General features: G+C 44.0%; 2 protein-coding genes across 8 annotated transcripts in view; one reads left to right on the top strand and one right to left on the bottom strand.

Moving 5' to 3' along the window:
- Nucleotides 1-84: 84 nt before the first annotated feature.
- Nucleotides 85-3,963, bottom strand: LOC116430313 (protein LZIC). Of its 2 annotated transcripts, XM_076371392.1 has the most exons (5): nt 3,668-3,963; nt 2,942-3,017; nt 961-1,063; nt 757-892; nt 85-663 (listed from the first exon to the last, which is right to left on the bottom strand). In XM_076371392.1, the coding sequence occupies exons 3-5, from the start codon at nt 1,059-1,061 to the stop codon at nt 319-321; spliced, it is 582 nt and encodes a 193-aa protein (XP_076227507.1). In that variant the 5' UTR covers nt 1,062-1,063; nt 2,942-3,017; nt 3,668-3,963; the 3' UTR covers nt 85-318. The 2 variants fall into 2 exon arrangements, with proteins under 2 accessions (XP_076227507.1, XP_031840127.1); XM_031984267.2 differs by lacking the exons at nt 2,942-3,017; nt 3,668-3,963 and adding an exon at nt 1,266-1,520.
- Eif4g (eukaryotic translation initiation factor 4 gamma) overlaps nt 1,758-22,324 on the top strand; it is a 43,608-nt gene continuing 23,041 nt past the window's right edge. For 2 of the 6 annotated variants that reach the window (XM_076371383.1, XM_076371382.1), the window contains exon 1: nt 1,758-2,714. In XM_076371383.1, the coding sequence (XP_076227498.1) occupies nt 2,516-2,714 (199 nt within the window). In that variant the 5' untranslated portion in view covers nt 1,758-2,515. Of the gene's footprint in view, nt 2,715-4,350; nt 4,514-5,331; nt 5,595-18,997; nt 21,587-22,324 lie in introns of those variants that run through there. The other 4 variants (XM_076371384.1, XM_076371386.1, XM_076371380.1 and 1 more) reach the window with 4 other exon arrangements.

Raw genomic sequence — 22,324 nt, 5'->3', positions numbered from 1 at the left:
TGGTAAAATATATTTGCTTATCATAGATTATTCTACTTATGATGGGTATCTTATAATGGGACAGTTTAGAAGATAACTGCAAAATTCAGGTAAAGATAGTTATATTAAAATTCTCAAAATATAAAATTTCAGCAGATTTTGTACCCAAAAAAACAATCGTTTTTTCATTGTAATACACAACCTGTTCTTACATTTTTATGTACAAGTCAATAATAACAAATATTATTTTGCAAACAGCATCTAAAATTGTTTAAAACATATTTTACAGAAGTCAATTCAGTCAAAGATTAAAAATTATTATTTAGGAATTATGTGAACCTAAATATTTTGTGTTATTCTAACTTCATCACCTACTGCTGCCATAGCCATTCTGCCTTTTTCTGTGTTCTCATTAACTTGTACATAACTTGCTGCATCTATACTACTTGACTTCAATTTTTCTAATAATTGTAACTCATGTGGTTCTAATTTCTCTCCAAGCTGTCTTAATGCATTCAATACTTCTCTTCGCTGACGGTCACCATCTTCTTTGCTTAATTTTGCAAGTTTCACATCACAATCAATTTGAGATAAACGTCCTCTAAGTTGTGTTGTTTCCCGCTTAGCAAACATTCTTATAACTGCAGGAGTTTTGAATGCTTCGCTAATTGCTGCTTGTGCTGCCTATTTATTTGTAATTGAGAACATACATAAATGAATATAGTTCTGTAATATAAAAATATTTTCTATAGATTTACTTATATAATCATAACATACCAGCTGTATGGCACTCAATTGATCAACTAATGTTGTATCACCAGATATCATTCTTTGTAAACTTTCATTGAACTTTTCTAAGTCTTCCCTTGTAAGTTGCACAGCCTCTTCATACATATCATCGTCTAACGAACTCCTGTCCAATCAATGAATTATATATCATATTTATTTCATATACAACAAGTACAATGGTTCCTGATATACCTGTTTTCTTCGATATCTTCTAATTGTTCCACTAGTCTGTCCAATTGTGCTTCCAAATTTTTTCTTAATTTTTCGGTTTCTAGTTTACCATGAGAGCTCATTTCTAAAATAACACATAGAAATTATGTAAATCTGAATTGAAAAGAAATTTTTCCGGTTATCTAAAATTAGGTTAAAATTGAAAAAACATTTTAAATATCATTACATGTATCATTATGATTTAACAACATGTATTAAATTAATAATTATACAAAAGTTGTGAAATTATTTTATGCTTTCTACGTTTGTTTCTGAATTATACCTACTTTAATTTTTATGATTTCTGGTTTCAGAAGTTTATCAATTTAATTCTCGTAATTGAGTCCTTAATAACGTTTTATATTATTAAATTCTAACTTCTGTCATGCAGGACTTTTCTTCGAAAGACTACCCTGTGTTCGGCCTTCTAGAAAACACTAAGAGCAATCTTATCTATATCTATGATGCTCTATGGTACAGATTACAGATCACGTTAATCCTTGATTAAAATATCTTTCCCCGAATTACGCTTTTTCAAATGTTATCATTTGTCGTATAAAAATAATAGTAATAACAATAATAGCCAATGGAATAGTTATACGAGCTACTCTATGTCGATTACATAGTTCATGCCAGGTACATGATTGGTGGTTGTTGGTGCAATTTCGTTTCTCTACGTTACCATAAAGCCGTTTACGTCGTTTAAAAAAATCTACTAATTGGAGGAATTAATTAACGCACACGCGGTCGGTGTGATTTGCAATTAATAGAATTTGATAAATACCGTTCACCGATAATTTCCTGAATTTTCTTGGACAACTTAGGAGTGCCGTGCGTCATATAAATACTTTTGTATCAGCTTTAAGGAGCGTTAGATACAAGGAAATGGGAAGAAAGGCGTGCTGTGGTTGTGCTCAATATACGGTGCGCGTCGCTTCTTTTTTCTTACAAGAAAACAAGTCAGCCACTGTTTGTCAGACAATTTACGCGACATTTTAGTTGAGTAGAACGGCGTGCACAAGGCTGTCGGCAATAATAAATCCATCGGTATCGTGCAAAAGTACGCGACCGTGCGCAGTTGGATACTGCAACCGCGCGCGAATTTTTAGTAAAAGAAAGTGATAAGAACGTAAACACTTTCAGTCAAATGAACCGACGGACAAAGGCAGCGTGAAAATCAAGCTACACGGATTTACCGACGAATACAGGAGGGAAACGGTGTTATTTTAAGAAAAAGCACCGCGGATGAACAGGATATGAAGTGTTGTGCACGAATTGACCGTGACTAAAGTGCGCGCGCGTGTAAACGTGCCATCAGTTTCGTACGGGTGACCGAACGCTAACCATCATTTTGTGTACGTCCGATATTTTTTCAAGAAAAATTTCCCTTGCACGAGAAGTTTCGAGATCGAACAAAATATTACGGTTAACTACGCGCGTGAGAAAATAGCGTACCTATGAGGACCTCAGAGAGCCACATACGGCAACAAGCTTTGAAGGTAGTGGAGAGTTTACAGAAGGGAGGCCTACGCCTGCGATGAGCATGCCGACGAAAGGGAAGCATCACCACCTGTCCCATCATCATCAACATCATTCACAACAACAACAGACCCACCACAATCCGACACAGCATCAACCTCAGCTTCTAGTGAACGTCAACCAACAAAGTGTCCATTCGCCCCAACCTTACAGCACCGTGGTCACGGGTAATACACCACGGTTTGTGCCGAATGCTGGTAAGTATATATCGCTTTACTCCTTTATTTTTTATTCAGTTCAATCTGTTTCCTCCATCGAATTTATACTTCCAATATTCTTGCCGCGCCTATTTGTCCGGATAGCGGAAATTCATCGCGTGCTTGGGTTAGACGCGAGGTTATGTTTTGAGGTTAGGACAACCATGCGGTCCATGTGGCTGGCTATTAGGAAGATTCTGTAAAAATATCTATAACTACGCATTTACCTTTCACCGTGCACTCCCTTTCATTTGTTCACGATGTATCTGTAATTTCAGTGTTTATTGTTGTATCGGTAGTATACTGTAACAAATGTTCGAACAGATTTGTTAAGGTGTACGATTATTATTTATGGACGTGGCAGTGTACAAGTTTATTTTAAGAATCGCGCAAAAATACTAAATTCGCTTAACCGATTCGCTCGGACAAATTATTCCTATGGAGTTCCTAAACCTTACGTGGCCTTCCTCTTAAATGTTTTTTTTCCACCTTGAAAAAGCCAATTTAATCTTCGAATTTGCAACAACAAGATTACATTCGTGCGAGTTATTTATAATTTTTTTTTGCTTATTTACGCATTTACTTGAGAGAGACTTAAATTGTTTCATATTAATGCATGTCACTACAATCGACCGCTAAACGTATACAAGAAAACGAACTTAATGGAATTATGGAAGCCATGGAAGAGACATTGTAATTATGCCAGTTCTACTACTGTCCGATATATCCGATCTATGTGGATTTCATATTTTCCTTTTTTCCCCCTTTTCTTTTTTTTTCCTTTTTTTTTATATATTAACAGTTCGTCGAATTGTTCGGTATTATTTTTTCTTTCTCACCGAATTAATCGATACGATAAAACTATCTCCACTGAATACGTTCTTTACGCTTCGTTCAGTTTGTTTATAGTAAAAAATGCAATCTCGAAGCACAGATATCGATAAAATATTTACCTGCAAAGTACGAAGTAAAAACCGGAGATCGTGTTAGAAGCAAGTTACTTTTCCTTTCTGTGTATTTTACTCGGGCACGCTAGTAATTTAAAGTGTAAGTCGATCTTGGGACGACCTCATTGAAGACACTTGACATTGTTATTAAATCACGTCAATGTAATCAGCCGACTTCCCGTGTCTAGTTACGCTTTCCCCGAGATATGTATTTTTCAAACAGATTTCCTTTCCTTTCCGCCGAACTATTTCCAGAAATACTCGTGCCCGCGACGAAAACAGAAGGAAAGGATGGTGATTTTTCATCGCAATAGAATTGGCGATGAAAATATGCACAATGGAACAACATATAAATATAGTGAAACAATCATAAGGCGTGGTGGGGAGAGCAATCTGTTGAATCTTATGAAACAGTTTCTTCGTACTAAATTAAGGATCGTTTAATGGACGAATTTGAACAGCAGCGAGAATAATATTCCACGTGTATATTTTATTTTTAAATATTTACCTGTACACGTATATATCATGCACGTATTTCTATACGTACACAGAGAAACGAGAGTCATGTGAAAGGATATATACGAAGAAGTGTTTGAGGAGAAAACAGGGAAAGAAGCTGAGAAAGGAAAAGAGAAGGAGAATAGGATGAAACGAAGCGACATAGCTAACCTGCCGAACGCTCACGAAAACAACCGAGCACCGAGTTCGGCTGTATGTCGCGCGTAGTCTGTGTACATGTGGCAATCAAGCCACACGGTACACACGTTTGTGGTTCTCCTTTTTTTCTTTCTTATTTGGCGTATAGTGAAATTAATCGGCCACAGTTTCATTACAACGATGGAAAAGTTGACGGTATCGTCATCGTATCACGCCTAGTATCGTTCGAATCACTCGTCGTCGTCATTCTCAACGGGGTGGTATTTTCAAGGCTGTCTCGTAATTCTGTGCTTCGAGATATCATGAACAGAGACAGAGAGACGTAGAGGAATAACGAATCAAGAAAAGAAACAGAATTCTCCACGTGAACTTGTCACACCCGTACTCTCGAACGAGCGGAAAGAAAAATTTTCAAATTTCACGTCTCGCGTGTTCGTTCTCGCCGGCAGAGAAAAAAACCGTTGTGCCACCTGTGCAGTCGAGTAACGAGATTATCATTGACGGGGAACATATGGTTGTTCCTGTACGCGTGTTCATAAGTGTGTCCGCTCGGGTAATAGAACGTGCCTCGCTTGATACGTCGCGTGATGTACGGCATACCGTACGCGAGAACGTGGTGCGGAAAAATCGCTGTTGATGGTTGACGTCCGTTAACGGTCTTTTAAAAAAGAGTATCGCGGATTCGCCGCCACGAGTCGGTCGAACGATACGGCCAGAGTAACAGAAGCAGGCGGCAGTGTGGTATTGCCGGGCCGCCGCCGCCGCCGCCGCCGCGTGGTTATTAACTCGCGCGAAAACATCGTCTTGCACAGTATCATATCGTCTTTGCTGGCTGCGGAGAGGTTATATAATTTCTGTCCGAGCGGTCTTTTCGTTTACGAGGACCGCGTCTGGGTTCTCTTGCGTTACCATTCATTCGCGCGGACGTCACCGTACCGTCGAACCGTATTTCGTGCGCCACATGCGCCCTCGAAATTGAGGTGATAAAAGTTTCCGAGAGAGAGAGAGAGAGAGAGAGAGAGAGAGAGAGAGAGAGATAGATAGATAGACAGATAGACAGATAGGTAGATAGATAGGGAGAGATAGAGAGACCGTGCTCTGCCCACCGATACCCGCGTATGTCGAGAACGAGAGTGGACAGGATCGCAAGCGGGGAATCACGCCGCTAACATGCGCTCGATCGTCACGGTTTCTTACCATCGCTAACGTAACGGTCATAGGAAAGCTTGGACCAGACGTAGAACGGCGCACAAGGTGAAAATGTCCACGGTGGTCGGTAAGTTGAATGTCACGTTTATGTTCGCGGGCAAGTCGCCTCTTCGGGACAATCTGATGTTTTCCGATCGCTCGTACGTCTAACCCTAAATGGATTAATGGCGGCTAGGGGGGGGGGGGGATACTTTTCGAGCCTACCGATTACATTATGATTTATTTTAATATTACTCTTGACATCTCCGGTGGAATATTTACGCGTCTATCCGGTGGATCTATTTTTAAATAAATATCGGAGGCAAACGATCGACAAAGAATTCCGCTGGTCTCTCTAGGGTTAGCACTGCGAGGCGGTCCGATGTTTTCTGCATCGAAAGTACCGGTTTTCGTGGTTCCGCGATAAAATCCCGTAGCTTGTTTTATTTCGCTATTGCATCCTATCCCCGTTTTATTTCTGACGTGATCGCGCGCGGAACACGGGCTACCGAATTTTCGCGGCGGGCAAATTCAAACCGGAGGTACGCGCGTTGCGCTGGAGACGCTTGCGACGGATTTCGGAAGATGTCGCGTGGGTCTATAATTATTTGCCAGGTCCCCCGGTGGTCCGTGTCACGTGTGCGATCGTGCTTATTGCTCGGCACCCACGTTTCGCCGATGTTTTTCGAGCGGACAGTACCTGGCTGGGAGGAACACGTGTGAGCACGTGTACAAGTTCGCTGATATTTAGCGGCGATAGAGCCGCGACGGTGAAGGGGAGCTGCTTGATGTATCAACCGATCGCGGGCACAGTCGGTTTTTGTGCGCGCATTCGTTGTTGTCATTCGGTAATTTGCACGCGGGATAATTGGAACAATATTAAACCTTGGCCGATGGTAATTGGTCGCCTCTGTGCGTTTAGCACGGCGCAGGCACAGCAGGCAGGCAGTTCGCTTTTCGCTGTAAGCGGACTGCGCTATTTTATGTATTTATTCTGGAAGAATTGAAATAGGAAAATTCGGAAGATAATATTCTAATGTATTATTAGTATTATTTTGAGTTTGTCTTTTGTAGCAAAGAAAAGTAGGAATACTTATGAATTGTTTGGCGTTGCAACGTTTGCGTCACACTATTATCAACTTAGTTGCCTTATTAGACACTTTTATTTCAGATTGGTTGTCTTGTATGTTACGATTGTTTTTTAGTCATTCAGAAGCGTCAGTCACCAGTGGCTGACATGGCGCTTAACGTGTTAATATTTTATATTAATATTTTATTCAGTCCCACGCTGGCCACGGTGTTTTCCAGAGTCCGCAATCGGTATCGAATGGCCTAATGTTAGTGGGTCACGTAGCCTAATCAGCATCGTTTCTAGTTACGTTTGAATGGCCACTGGTGGGGCATATCGATTCTTACATGTTAAATATCCGCAGTTCGTTCCAACCATCCGCGATCTTAACGCTCTACCGCAGATTAACGGGCAGAGTTCTTGCAAAATGTCGCGTTACTCATCAAATAACAATAGGCGAATTAATAACGTCTTTTGCAATTCTAATCGAACGAACAATCAAGCTTTGTTTCGATGCGGCAATTATTTAGAAACCTGTTAACCAATTTATAAGACGCTAACGATTTTTTGCCAATTCGTCGATACAAGCTAGCAAAAAATTTCACTGGCCAGGGGTGACCTTCGAAGAAATCTCCGGAGAGACCTTTACAAAGGAAATTCCACGGTTAATTGGTCAATAGGTTTCCGGTGCAACGAACGAAATCGTCGGCCGTTTCGTTAAGAATCCAGCGGGTTTGTCAAGGTCCCTTGTCCCGTCTTGTTGAGTAATGTCCGTTAATCGTAAAGGCCATCGCAGACAGAATTGCATAATGCATAGGACAACCAATAAAGCCGCGCCGTCTCGATGCTTAGGACGCGCCAGTAATTAATCCCCGCGTGTTACGTGTGTCTACACGATGCGCTTAGCGTCTAGAAGGTACGCTCCCAATATTCCCGATTATTTATCGGCTTGATCTCGTCGAATAGCGGCAACCGTCAGCCCCGCGCGTGTACGTGATTGCAAAACGCGAGCCCGCGGAAAGTTTGCCATTGTACAGGTCGCCTCACAACATGCACCGCGACGAATTTAATATTCGAGAGAATCAATTGATCAGTCAATTTCATTGAACAAAGACCCGAACACGTGTCCCATTCTAACCGCAATGAATTTTGGGACTGAAAAAGTTTAATGCCGAGTATTTAATATGACACGTAATTTTCATAAAGACTAGAGGTACGTTGTTTCATTTCTGATGTTTTAAATTACTATTAACCTTTAAAGTAATTTGATTGCTGTTTGTAGAACATGGAAATTAAAAGCTGTTTAATTGGTAGTGTTGACAATGTTATATAATATTATCGTTACATCATAATACGTAAAGTACTGAAGCGTCATTGAATACACTCTTATATCTCTATGAGAAAATAAAAGTAATTCACTGTTCCTGGAGCGTTGAAATTTGAAATTTATTCGAATATTATTTTGAGACGTACTTGCAATCTTGGAGCACCGGTATCTCCGTGAAATCAATCTTTCCGAACGATGAGTTAGCAACGATTGAATTACACGTCTAGCAAAAAGCTCGTCGAACAGTTTATTTTTTACAATTAACACCGCAATAGTCGATACCGCCGAGTTCGAGCCCCGATAAGCAGCACGCGAAGTTCTTATCGAATCGTGAATTCTACACTGTAGACAGCTCCGATCCCGCAATCCAACCTGGAAACCCAGCTTCGGATAGGATCTGCGGATTTCAGGTCACTGGATCATCTTCCGCAATCCTCCGCGTCGGCGTGGACTCGAGGATCCCGTAAATACGGCGCGGGTTTCGATGGAAACGCGGGGATGATTCCCGGTCGCGTGAAAAATAGATAACACTCGCGAAACGATTCTAATACGTTTTGAGTTCCAGCGGAGTTCCGCTTATCGCGCATACCAGGAAGTTCTTGCGGGCAGCGTTGAAATGTTTGTTGGTAGCTTGTAGCAGTGTAACGGTCGCATGTTTTCGCGACGACTCGACCGCGTACAGGACGTTCCACATGTGGTGGACACCTGAGGAAGATGATCTAAATATTCGCCCTTGACACGTTGAATGTTATGGAGATCACCGGTGACCCCCAAACAAATTGAATTGTGGTTCGCTCAATTAGACGATGATTATTTGTAAACATTTGTATATTATAAATAATGGTGGCATTCAGCTAGAGGAACGTACCATGATAATGCAACTCAATCAAATGATTCAATATTATATTTTTTCGTGTATTTTGCCCCAAACAAATTGAATATAAACCACTTGAAATCTTAATGAATACAGTTACAAGTTTTAAGTAGTTGTTAGTACTAGTATCAACTGTCGAGTTGTAGTTTCAGTAAACGCGAAATCTAACGTTCGATTACGATAAAAATAGTGAAAGTTTACTGCATAAGAAACAGATTCGTGCCTTGAAATTCGTCTTGGCAGTTGAGGATTGATAATCGTCAGTATTTAATTGATTTCATTATACTTAAATAACAATATTACTTATTGTTATTTATCTTTTTTTAAAATAATCTGCATGACTTTGTGGCTCGGTAGAAAAGGAAACGGTGAAATGTATAGGAAAACGTAGAATGTCCTTTTCCCAATGGTTTCGCGAGGGAACCAGATCAAATTATACACCCTGCGCGCTACAGTGTTCTCCGATACGGCAACCAGTTATTCGGTTACGACGAAACACCACCGCAGATTTCCTTTCTCTTTCTCTCCCGCGAGCAACAGTCCACATAAATGGTTACGCAGCGTGGGTGCAATGCCTGTCAGGACTTAATCTCGACGGTTTCGGACCAGTATACCGCACACATATTTCCCGATATTTCATTATCCCACGGATTCCCTGCCATTCGCGAATAATAACGCGACTCCCGCCCCCGCAAATTGTCACGCGGCAACGCATCGAGTTCGAATCGGTTGCTCCGTGAAATCAATGCAAAACGCTTCTCATGAATCGTTCGTGCTCTATTACATTATCATTTTTGGAACAGCCTGTACAAGACGAGTATACACTCGTCCTTCTCAGATTCATGAAATTTCGAATTGCTCGGAACCGGGGCGGGGATCGATCGAGATAAGGGATCGAAAGCGATCGCGGTCGCGCGGGCTCGAACGGCGACGATGACGATGCTAAACTCGTAACAAGTTCGGTCACGTGATTAGGAGACGACGACGGGTGAAAGGTGGCAGACGGACGTCTGTGCATCGATTCGAATCGATGCTGAAGTAAACGGGAGAGAACCGGCGGAAAATGTGCATTCCTGGCAAGGCCGCTTGTACAAGAAAGAGGCCATCAGACATCCGGGGAGAAACTAACCGTACTTCGCCGCTGCGGCGGCGGCTCTCTTGCCCATCTTGTCGTTCCTCGAACGGCCGTGCTTTTACGGTCACGTTGTGCTCGACTTATGAAACCATTGTCTCCTCTTCCCGCCAACTTAATTGCTCCTCTCCTCTCCTCTTCCCTCGAACTCACCGAACGCAACGCCGGAGCACCGCGGAAACATTCTTTTCTTTTCGGCTGGCGCGGATTGTCGCTTTTCTTTTTTTTTTTCTTTTTCTTCTTTCGCTTTACGCTGGAATTACCAGCTAGGTCAAAATGGAGGATTCTTGGATTTCTTGCGGGATTATTCCAAAGTAATCCGAGAAATTACCGGGGGAATTAATGAGGCATCGAATGGATGGAAACGAACGATTTCTGAATTCTCGTTTTGCTTCTGTCGGTGTTCCGATCGGTAACGGATGTTTCTCCGAGAAATTGTTATAGAAATTCGTTTAGCGAAATTTACGGGTTTGATTGATCGCAAGTTCTAGACCGTCTTCGAGCGTGCACAAGCTCGAAATTGAAACGAACACTGGGATAATTAAGTTCGATCGCGACGAACGATTCTCGCGTGGTAATGATGCACTCCGGATAACGAAAATTTCATTATCCGCGGATTAGCGGCGCATTCGTTGGTTTCCCTTTTCAGTCGGTGCGGAAAAAAGTCGGTGATCGTGGAAAACGTTTTTCTCCTTTCGCGATTGCGCAACGCCGATCGCGATCGAGATCGAGCGGATTCCGGCGTGAACCGGAAGCGCGATTTTCACCGGTGTGTGCTTCGCATGGAATTTAACGAGTCCTCGTTGATCCGTGCGAAATTGAAAGTGCGAATAAAATGTTTTGCACGCGACGCCGCGCGAGTCGTTAACAGGAAAGATATTCCCCGATGGAAAAGGTGAAAAACAAAAAAATGCCGCGCGGAGGTATAGAAAGCGTCTGCCGGTTCGCCGCGGAGTTGTGTATCCGAACGTGTTCGGAGATATTACCGTGAAACGGACGGACGCCGCGTGCAACGGTGCTCGAGGAATTGGAATAATATTTCGCGAAGAATGTCTGGTCCTTTATAAGCTGAAAAAACATTCGCGGCGGGCACTTATTCGGATCATGAATATAGATGACGGCTTATTGTTTCGTATTTCAGAAATGTAAATCTATGTTAATCGGCCCATAATATACTTCAACGATGCCGGTATTCCGCTCGTGTCAGCATCGCCGGGAGAAACCGTGGAAAATATTTTCCTCGTGCCACCGAATACCGAACAGATTATATACCTTCTTGTTTCCTATAACGAACCATTGTGCGATCAATGTTCAATTATTTCTGTATAATCGACAACTATAGAAATATAATTGAATTTCTTTTCTATGCTGTTGAGATGGTTCAGCCCTTGAACTCTGTGGGCTCCAATATTGCAACAGTTATGATATTACATATTTTAATGAATGTTGAAGAAACTACCCTAGAATCATTAGATTTTCTACACATCCAAATTTTCTAGTAAGAAAGAAAATAAAAGATAATACTATAAAAATTAGTTGCAGTTGCTGATAGATTACAAAATAAACTGGAGTGCTAAGGGTTAAGTGTTAAGTTTTTGTAGGTTGAATATTATATAGGTAGGTTCGAAACGATAGCTGAAAAATGCAGCAATATGATCGTGATTGCTCAGGCTTTCAGCGGTTAACGCGTTAAGCGATCGTTTCGTGTAACGCCGGTGTAATCCGAAATGAGATTGAAATAATGATATTTCGTTGCATCGGTTACGTAATAATAAATTTGCGGTACATTAGCATTTTGACATTTAACAGGCGGGTATCGCATTGGCCGGCAAACCAGCTCCTTGGCCAGTTCCTGGTAGAAAGTGTACTTTTACGCATGGTTGAAGAATTTTTCCCTCGCTGGAGTAGGTATACACGTATATTAATGGCCGGAGACGTCGATTTTAATTCTTTGCTGTTTAATTAATTTTATCGTAACGCAGGTATACAGGGTGTTTTCTTAAATAAACAGCATGCGATGCAATTCACTGGGATACACTGTAAAAGTAACTCAATCACAGGAAAAAATCATTCTATCGACTAACATATTATTTCAACTGGTAAACAATGAATCTGTTTAACGTATTTTATTTGCCACCGAATCAAATAAAATACTTCACTGAAATGTCGCTTGCTACTTAACCCTTTGAACTCTGTAGACTCCAACATCTTAAAGAAACTACCCCAAAATTATTCGATTTTCCACACATTCAAATTTTGTACTAACAAGGAAAATCACAGATCAAAGGAATATTACATTTCTAATTTTCACTAGGAATACTATAAAAATTAGCAGTTACTGATAGATTGCAAAACAACTTGCCAAGGGTTAAAATACCGCCTTCAAACCGACGCTATTTCCATGGCGTCTTATATTCCATTCATCAAACGCTCAGCTCGAGCTGTTATAACGGTGGAAATGTGCTACATAAAATTTCGCGTTCGACTGTAATTGAAAAACAGGGAAATTTTTTGTCCCGTTGGTGTTGACGTACGACTGCCGTCATTCGGCACCGTTCTAAAATTCTCGGAAGCCTTTGGACGAACTCAACGGTTAAACGGTCCGTCTCGCTCGCGCTCGGGTCGTCTCATTTTCCATCGTCGTCGAGCGGCAGACGCGTGGCGAGTCCCGAGCCAACGAGAAAAAAAGGGTCGTTATCTGGCCAGAAGCGATCCGACCGCTGCGGGACTTTCGCGTTCGACGCGTGCGTCTCGCCTTATTGTGTTTTCGTTTGTCCCGCCGTGTAACGCGGGGGATACGTCGTGTTCGAATCGGTTTCACGATTTGTTTAACTCGAAGGTAATCACTCGTCCCGTCCCGTCCCGTCCCGTCGGCTTTCCTCTCTTCGGCGCTCGCTGTTAGGTACCGTGCTCTCCACCGAGACAACCATAAAATCTCCGCTTTTATTGCCGTGTTATGCTTGACACTGATGCCGCGTAAACCGAGTCAGGCCACGGTTTTCAACTGTCCAATTACTTCCCCCGAGAACTCTACTTTATCGTCACGTGGAAACGTACCGAACGCGTGCTCATTCTTTATTCATAAGCTGGCTCGCGGGAACCCCGGTGAAAAGTGTCAATAAAGTTTCACCGTCTTAACGAGAACTCTTCGATACTATTTGTCTCTCTATTGTCTCATTTTTTTAACTAGAGTCGAGGTTAACCTGTCACTGTGTCTAGCATCACTCCCGCTGAGATTTGACAAATTTGTATTGTTTATGTAGGATTCGGAAGTTTGTGAAATGTGAATTTAGTTTATATGTAACAGTATTTTCGTTGGTGCGAAATAGTTTTGGGCACGCAGTTAACCGTGCTCTCTGTAGGAATTGTAAGCTGTATTCAGATATTTTTCCCACGATGGAGCGATACGAAAAATATGCTCTGTGGAATTCCCCGAGACGGAAGAATCACGAGAAAAATAGAGTCACTTGTGGCGGTAAATATACGGATATATATTTAGAGAGAACAAATGGAGGAAGTCTTTATATTCGCTTCGCGTTTGCGCACTGTGCCTGATAAGATTTTAATATTATATACATTACTGACTTGACACGGAATGTGTCAATACGATTGATTTTTCCAGTTTCGTTAATCCGATGTGGTTTTCGCGAAGGAGTTCAAGGTGAAAGATGTAAAGATTACCGGAAGTTCGATTTAAATTTTGAAATAACGGTTTTAGCTGGATGCTATTTTACCGACCGAGTCCGTCGAACCCGTTGCAGTCTTCTGCATACAGGTGGCAGCATGCTGTCCCGCGTCATCTGCCACGGCAATTGCCACCAGCTATGCTACAATCTGTTAAAAACTAACTAAATATAATTTCCAATATGATTGTGCACACACTCGGATAAAGAAGAGAATAATTTTCTGTTTGCAGGAAATAAAGAATGTACACACATTAGGTTACGTGGATAAGCATCGAATATAGATTGTAAGTAAAAACACTTACACGAGTATAAAAGTAATAGTACATTTACATTGGTAGACTATTGCTTTCCCATACTAAATATCGATAGAGTCATTTAACAAAATTTACATCTCCCTAATTCTGCGTACTTCTAACTGTCCTAGAATAGGATCCGAAGGTGTAGGGCACAAGGGATGTACAACTCAAAAGTAAACAGATCTCGCCAACTATATTCACTCGCATTCTATAACCAGTGGTTTTCATACTTTTTTGCTGCGACCTACTTGTAGGAACTATGTTTTCCGCCGCGACCTAGTACACGTCCGATGAACTAAAAACACGATCTTTGTGTTGTTATGTTCATTGAATCAGTATTTACTACATACTTGTCGCGGATGGCACATTGCGAACTCTAAAGAAAGTGAATACAAACAAGATATAGAAACCATACTACCAAGGACATTCCGAAAGTAACAAAGACCATGGAGTCCACCTCTTTACCAATCACACCATTTAGAAAAACGTTCTTGTATACGCGTTTCAATCTATGTTTCCAATCATCACTTTTACATTAATATTTAACCCTTTGCACGGAAGGTCACTCGGTCACCACTTGATTCGCGGTAAAACTAAAATCTGATATTTAACGTTGAACTTAAACTTCAAAAAATCTCGTCGTTGCCTCGCAAGGAAATGTAAGATATTTCTAGCGAGAAACTCCCGAGTGCAAAGGGTTACATCTATTTGTTCGTTGACGACCCATTTTGTTTATTCCGCGACCCACTGGTTCGCAGCGACTCGCGGTTTGAAAATCCCTGCTGTAAGCCATGGTCGGGGTCCCCGCTCTTGACCACGGTGTCTTTCTCGGTAGTTGGACGGTCTCAAGGGACGCGAGTTGGGCCGTTTCAGGGTTAGGACGCAGTAACGTATAACGCAGCGACGTTTAAGGGTAGCGGAGGAGGCCGGCGGCGTGAGCGCGGGATCCAACGTAAGAAGGACAGCGGCCGGCGGGGGAGGGAAAGCGAGTTCGGAGGGTAGGTAGGGGTGGCACGGGTCGTTGCCCGACTGGGTGAAGGGGGAAGGCCGGTAAATATCGACCCTCCCTTCACGGAGACTCTCTGTCTCCGTCCAGACATTCGTTTACCCCACGTTGCTCTTTTCCCCCCGCGACGCGGCTGGTCTTTTTCCTCTCTCGGTGGCTTGTAACCTCCTACCGAACGCCCACGTAGAGAGAGGAGAGTACTACTGCTCTCACACCACGAGATCTCCGTGCTACCTTTCCAAGGTCAACGGCTTGATGGCTCAAAGACCCCTGGAAACCAACTTCCATGGTCCACGATGTGTGCGTGCATCCTCCGTCTACTTTCCTCTCGATGCTCGCCACGCATCTGCGACAATCCCCTAGAAGCCAACGGGCATATGGGGAAACATATGCTTAAGGACTTTTAGAATTAGGCTGGAAGCAATGCGGGAAAGTCACTGGTATCTTCCAATGGCCAACGGTTCGTTGGACATTGGATGCACCGTTGGAAATCGAATTGCACGGTTAGCAATGGAAAATACAGAAAACCACCCCGATAGATCGGTTGTCTTTCGGTCCGAGCAATCGTCGGTGGGCCAACGTGAATTTCAATGATTCAGGGTAGTCCCCAAGGTTGTAATTATCAGTGAATCATGAGCCCGCGTCGGAAAAGTTTACGACCCTGCCTCGGTTTCCTTGAATTCTTTTAGTGGGCATGAGTCAGCGGCTATGTTTTCACCAGAGAACTTTGAACTACTGCGTCTTGTCTGGGACGAAACGTTTCAACCCAGACGACCGAAGGTTGCCGGCAGAGGTTACAGGTCTAACTCCTCTTCTCCCCCGTTTCTATGCTACGCCGAAGACGTTTCTTGTGCGTATTCGACACGCGGCCCACCCCTCGACTCCCCAAATCTTGGGTTTTTCTTCTGCCTAACCAGCCAGACGCCTCTCCCTCTCTCTCACTCTTTCTCTCACTCTTTCTCTCTCTCTGTTTCCCTCCCCTCCGTCACACCCTCTGCCACCTCCCCGATCTTCCCCTCCATGTCTTCTGCAGCTTCGACTCCACCCTACTCCCCCACCTCCACCCTCTTACTAGAAAATATGCGTCGGGATATACTCGCTTTCTGTGCATGTGGATACGGGCTAAACGGCCGGTGGAGACGAAACACATAAACGTGCTGCGTGCCTGGTAATTCTCCGGTCGAACGTTTCGCGAAAAGGACGCGGAGAAAAACGGATTTACGTGCTCGCAGTCACGAAGCTGGAAAAGCACGCGAACACACCCGTGCCTCCGACCGTTCCCTCTCCGGCCAGCGCCGGCAGTCATTCATGTCGTATTATTGTGCGTTCAGTCGGCCCTGTTTTTTCCCCACTTAACCTTAGTCTACCCTTAAAATGACTCTTCGCGCGGTCGGCCCCCGAAGCTCGTTCTTTTCCTCGGCGTTCCTTTCTTTGTCCAACGGCGAATATCACCCGAACAGACAGCCGCCTCGACGCTTATCGGACGTCCGATTATACGTCGGAACCGACGAGCATCGCTCGTTCGAGTCTCCCAATAACGAATCCGCCCGAAGGTTTCTTTCCAATTTGTACTTAAGGTACAGCTGCAGGCGTATCCGTACGTTAACGATTTTTTATTTATAATCGCCGTGTGCCCGATTTAAACAATCTCGCAGTATCCGGAACAGAAATAGCCATGAAAGTATAAGTTTACAACGCGAACGATTAACGGGGGGGATGCTAAGTATACGAACCCTCCTCGAAGTCGCGCGACGTGTCTCAAACGTTTCTCAGGCGAACTACGAAGTACTTAAGACCGAGAGGAGAAAAAGAGGAGAAAATGTAAACTGGGACATTCCATGTAGAAAGTAATTAGATTTTATTTCTGCCGTCTCACCGAGAACCTTAAACTTCGCGTGACACTGAACGTACAGTTTCTGCGCCGATGAGATTTTATTAGCGGGGCGGCATTAGGTGGTGCAGGTTCGATACCGTGCGAAATTAGGGGGTTGATGTGTGCTAGTGTCACAACGGGTTAATACGCTTAGCGCATGCTCCTTCCTCCGGATCGGGCGATCTTCGACTTCTGATCGCCTAAATTACAACATTTTGTTGCACTTCCTCCTCCTGAGATGTAGGTCACGCGTACCCCTTCTTGCACCTATCCTAGACAAGCGAATCTAGGCTGTGGGCAGTGCCGGGTGCATATAGGTATCGATCGTTGAACGGCGTTGCTGCAGTCTGGCCTGGTGCACCGGCGAAACTGGGTTACCCACCTAACCTATACACACGATTCCGCGGATCTTGCTCCTCCGTCTCGACGAAGCCGAGCAGCGCGACTCTCTCGTGTGTCTCTTGTAGCCCACGCGCGCTCGTGCATTTTCGCCCACACATGGCACATGTTCGTGCATCTCCGTGACTCCTCGCTCTTTTCTTGCTTTCTCAGTCGTCGTCCCCGCCGCCGCCGCCGCCGCCGCCGCCGCCGCCGCCTTCTTGATTGTCATTAAGAAACGCATACGACCCTCCCCTTCCCTGCCCACGCCCCATCCCTCGTCTCTCTCCGCGAAGATAATAGAAAAACGCCCGTCATTAGCAGTTGTATCGCCGTAATGATCATGAGATTGCTTCCGATTTGTTGGACCATGAATGCGACGAGCGAGCAAAATCATGACTACGCTCGCGTATACGTTTATTGATCAATCCGTCCGGGGAAAGTAATTCCAATAATTTCTTGTATGCTAGCTGAACGGTAATTACTGGGTTATTCGTTATTGTCGGTTGATCGGTGCGTTGAAATTCATGAATCGTTCGCCGGAATTCGACGCGGGCATTTTTTCTGAATTTCAGAATGGAATCGCAATGGCACTGCTTATCGCGATGACGTCGATACGAGCATGACTCTGGTAGCTACGAATTTCCTTGGGGTGGAATTGTTCGAAGTAAATCTGTACGTGGAAATGTCCCGATCGGTTCGGTTTCGTATTCGGGTCGTCGTGCGAACGTTTCGTCGTACGTAGCTGCTACGCCATTGTGCGTTCATTCACGTAAATCGCACTGGCGTCGAATTGGGGTGCAGTATCGTTCTACTCGAGCTCCGAGCGCGATCGTTAACAATTATATTTTCAGCGGGTCGTACGTTCGAAGAATTTATTGATCTAGCGCGCATTAAATTGTTTCCGGTAGAATTTAATTTTATTCAATCGAATTGTTCGCTCCACGGAAACAAAGTCGACGCGTTAATGGCGGAGCGTATTTGAAAAAATAGGTGTACGAATTTCGGTGGATGTTACAGTCGGGAAAATGTAACGCTTATTCAATTTAGCAGCTTATTTGATTTGCACTGTACTACGGAGTACAAACAAACGGGTGTGACATGCAGCGAGCAAGTTAAGATGAATCGACTATATGTGCGCATGCACAAGGCTGCACGTCACCTTACCCTCAAGTGTCGTGGGGCTGCGCCTACTGCATTCATGCGAGTTGAAGGGTCTGCCATGTCGACGTCCATTACGCATGCGCAGGGCTTTGCACTCTGTCCACTGGTCTGCGCACGCGGCTGTACCTTCGACTCGGTGTGGGTTTGGCGTTTGACTACTTTCCAGGACCGTATCGTAATACGCGTACTTAATATTTATAGTATTCCATTATGAAAATATTAATTGCAACAACGTTACTACATTTTCCACTACGTAGCTAGAACTACGCTCCGTTAACGTCCGTCTAAAATATAACGTTCGTTCGAGCAATAAAGAATTATTTCAACCACACGTGCAATAATGTCCATGGAAACATGAATTTAACGTAATTACGATTGAACGCAATTTTCCGTTACGATAAATACACCTCGAAGGTGTAATGTATGAGATAAGTAAAAGACTAACGGTACAACTACTCGATACGTTCAACAGTTTCTCGTGGTACAAAAAAAATTAGATAATTCTTCCTTTGTAAAAAAAAAAAAAATTTATTTTAAGTAACGTCTGGAAGCTTGGAATTTGAAGGAATTGGTTGGAAGTGTGAAAATAGCAAAGGGTACGTTTGAAGTGAACTCACGATCCTGTCGCTCCTTAGTTGCAGAGCGAAACGGGTAGGGGGCCACGGGTCGCGATTCGTAGGTCGTGCGAGAAGGACTAGCCTGCATCAGTCTACGTCGCGTCCCTTGCAAAAGGGTACGCTCGTCTTCACGTCGATCGCTGATTTACTTATCCCTCTATTCGGGTTAACACAACACACAACTACGACAGATCGTTCGACCACACATTAGCCGTTTCTGTGAATATAATCGCGGAACCGAGATCCTTGAAACGAAAAGGACAACACACCGTGAAAAAAACCTCATGGTGCCTCTGTGAAGGAACCTTGACGCAACCTAGGAACGACTTGACGCCGTTTCGAATCGGCCGTACCCAAGACTCTAAATTGACCGCACAGATATTTTTTCCGGACACCTGACGCGCGTGTCGTGAAATTTTCTCTTGGTGATTCGCTGGGCCCGATCCGCGGGTGTGTGCGTGTGCGTGTCGTGCGCGTGTGCATCGTGTCGCGAGCGGTTTGCGCTCCTTTACCTACACCGCTTTTTATCGTTCCCATAAATCTCGCTACGGAGAGGAGAGAACTACATAGAACGCGCGCGACTCGGTACTTTTCGGCACGCGGCCGAATACCTCCGATCATCGGTCCCTCGGAACTTCCCCCTAGCGATCCGATAGGGAAGAAGGGACGCGCAAAGAAGAAAATTCAAAGGAAGTCCAGTTAAGCGAGGCCGGGGCTGACGTGCCGCCACTGATTTCGTTCACGGATGCGTCCTCGCCAGACATAACCTGTATGCGCTCCATGAACAGGAAGTTTCTCGTGGTAGGAGTGGGCGGTACGAAGAGGGAGACGCCGGTCGAGCCTTAAATATCGATTTTGGCATGCAAGAGGTACGATAGTCCGTCCGTTTCCAACGTGTCTCCTCTACCTTTGTGCATCTCCATGCTGACGAGTTTTGACAGTTGAGTGCGAGAGTTGGTGCGTCGAGAGGAATATCGCGTGCATCGACACGATACGAAAACAATATGGTGGCGCGGCATATTCGAGCCGAAAATTAACCGCACAGTGAACCGTGTTATATATATTTTTTTGCTCGACCAATAATAGAACGCAATGTGTGTAACAGCAACGTCGTTGTTTTAAACGGAAGGAAATAGGGGAAAAAGTGTCGCGGTTGAAAATGTTGTTTTCGGATCATCGTGTGTACAGACACTTTGTCTATAAAACACGTTTGAGGCAGAGAAATTCGGTGACTATCGATCGATCGTCTTATTAATGCTGGGCCAAGACGCTATTTCTTGGGTCCGTTTCACGGAGATTTCGAGGTTTTTCGACAATTTTGCACACCGGAGGTGCTCGAGATTCGATCCGATCGCGTTCACTCTGGCCATCGGGATCACACGTATTCGTCCAGGGCAAGCTAACCAAGCGAAGGAAAATGATATTGCTCCACGCTGCGTGCGTTCTTTCTCGTAACAAGTGAAGCCCGCGATGATAGTGGCCGAACGTGATATATTTAATACCGAAGGAATGGAATAATTTCGATATACACGTGATATTATAACGCATAGAATAGAAGGAGATTCAAGAATATATATATAAATATACATATATATATATACACACACACACATATATATTTCAAGGAAAAAGGAATCAACGAAACTGCCAGTGTCTTCACAGATTTAATGATCCCTGTCGGATATAGGACATATTCAACTATTATGATACGCAAGCTCCATTTGTAAGGGTCTCTTTGTTGCGTTTACTGATCAAGTAGACGATGACATCATGGTGCAGCATTGCCGATTGAGAACTCCATGGACTACGGAGACAGTGTTGGTAACATACCGATGAACCCTTCGGCACTGTTGCCTGTTTTTTTCAATACGCCGAAGCTGGCGATAGTTCTCTAAGAAACCACTGGAAGAACGATTCGTACGGAGGAATAATCATTTTCACCACGCAGATCGAACGGCGGCGTGCAATTTAGGAACATGAACGAACGAATAACACGCGAAACCGTATAAGAAAATAATATAAACGACGAAACTAAAAACAAAGATATCCCCTCGGCGTTAATAGATTATAGTCTCTTCACGATAATTCCTTTCAAATGAACGCGTTCACCGGTGATCGCCAATTAAATCTTGACATGTCGATTATTTGAAAGCAAAATAATAGCAAAGAAGAAAAACACAGGCAAAAAGAGAAACGAAAAAACGAAAGAGGAAAAAATATCAAGAGTTATCCACGCGTCATTTCGTTCGATATTCGGTAAAAAAAAATCGTTTCGGCCAAGACGCGCCGCTAACACTGGATAAAAAAGAAAATCTACATCGGGAAGAATGGTTTCGAGGTATGGCGTCTCGAAGGAGGGCGCAGTGGGTGTTGCCGTAGGTGTAGGACCTATGCACTGTGTACTGCCACATTGCGGGGGACCCCATCACCATCATCACCTTTCGGCACCCCATCCACAGAATCCGCAGCCGGGTCACAACCACCACGTGCATCCGGCCCATCAGCCACCACCCTCGCCGAGTCCCCACTTGAATCATCAGCTGAGCCACCATCAACTGACCGTCAACATTAACCATCTGAGTCATCAGCAACAACAACAGCAACAGACACAGCATCAGCAAGCACCGCCGCAATATCGCGTGGTCACCGCGAATGCCAGTAAGTACGAGCACCAGAGGGCGGACAGAACGAACGGAGAGGTTACCACAGAGAGAGATACTCTTTAACCGGGATCGCACACACAGTATCTTTCTACTAGAGAATTTCTTTGGAAACGACGGAAACGACGGAACATCTCGGTATCCGACGATCACTCTTGGAATTTCCCGACTTTTCGCGACTTTCGCGCGCCGGTCACCAGTGACCGTCACACCGAACGTACCCGACCGCGATTTATTCGTCGACGCGCCGCCCGCTGATTGCCGGTTATACATCCCTGGTATGATTATACTCTTCCGTTTGGTCGCTTCGAGGCGTGCTAGTGGATCGTTTAACTGAAACTCATACACGTGTCGCAGAATCTCCACATGTACTTTGACACTCGATTAAACGATGCACCGGTCGGTCGATTGTTCGTCTATCGATTACGCGGGATTAATTAACGGATTAAACGAACGCGAATTAGAAGCGTGCGCGCGTGTGGTCTTCGAGCAAGTCCGATCTAGTGAGTATAGCTGACGCATATTCAGTTTCCTGCGAATTTTCAATGAACCTCGGAATGGACATGTTTACAAATGACAATATCTTCGCTGTCGAGTAGTCGTAGCTTATTGTTTATCCGAGCAGCGACGTTGGAATACACTAAAATTCATCAGCGAATCGCTTAATGATTTTATTTTTAAAAATGGAAATCTTACAGGCAATCTTTTCGTTAGCTAGCAAATAGGACGCATTTAG

This window comes from Nomia melanderi, chromosome 10, assembly GCF_051020985.1.
Source record: "Nomia melanderi isolate GNS246 chromosome 10, iyNomMela1, whole genome shotgun sequence".
In the NCBI taxonomy this organism is placed as follows: domain Eukaryota; kingdom Metazoa; phylum Arthropoda; class Insecta; order Hymenoptera; family Halictidae; genus Nomia; species Nomia melanderi.
This window is presented reverse-complemented; position numbering and strand designations above follow the sequence as displayed.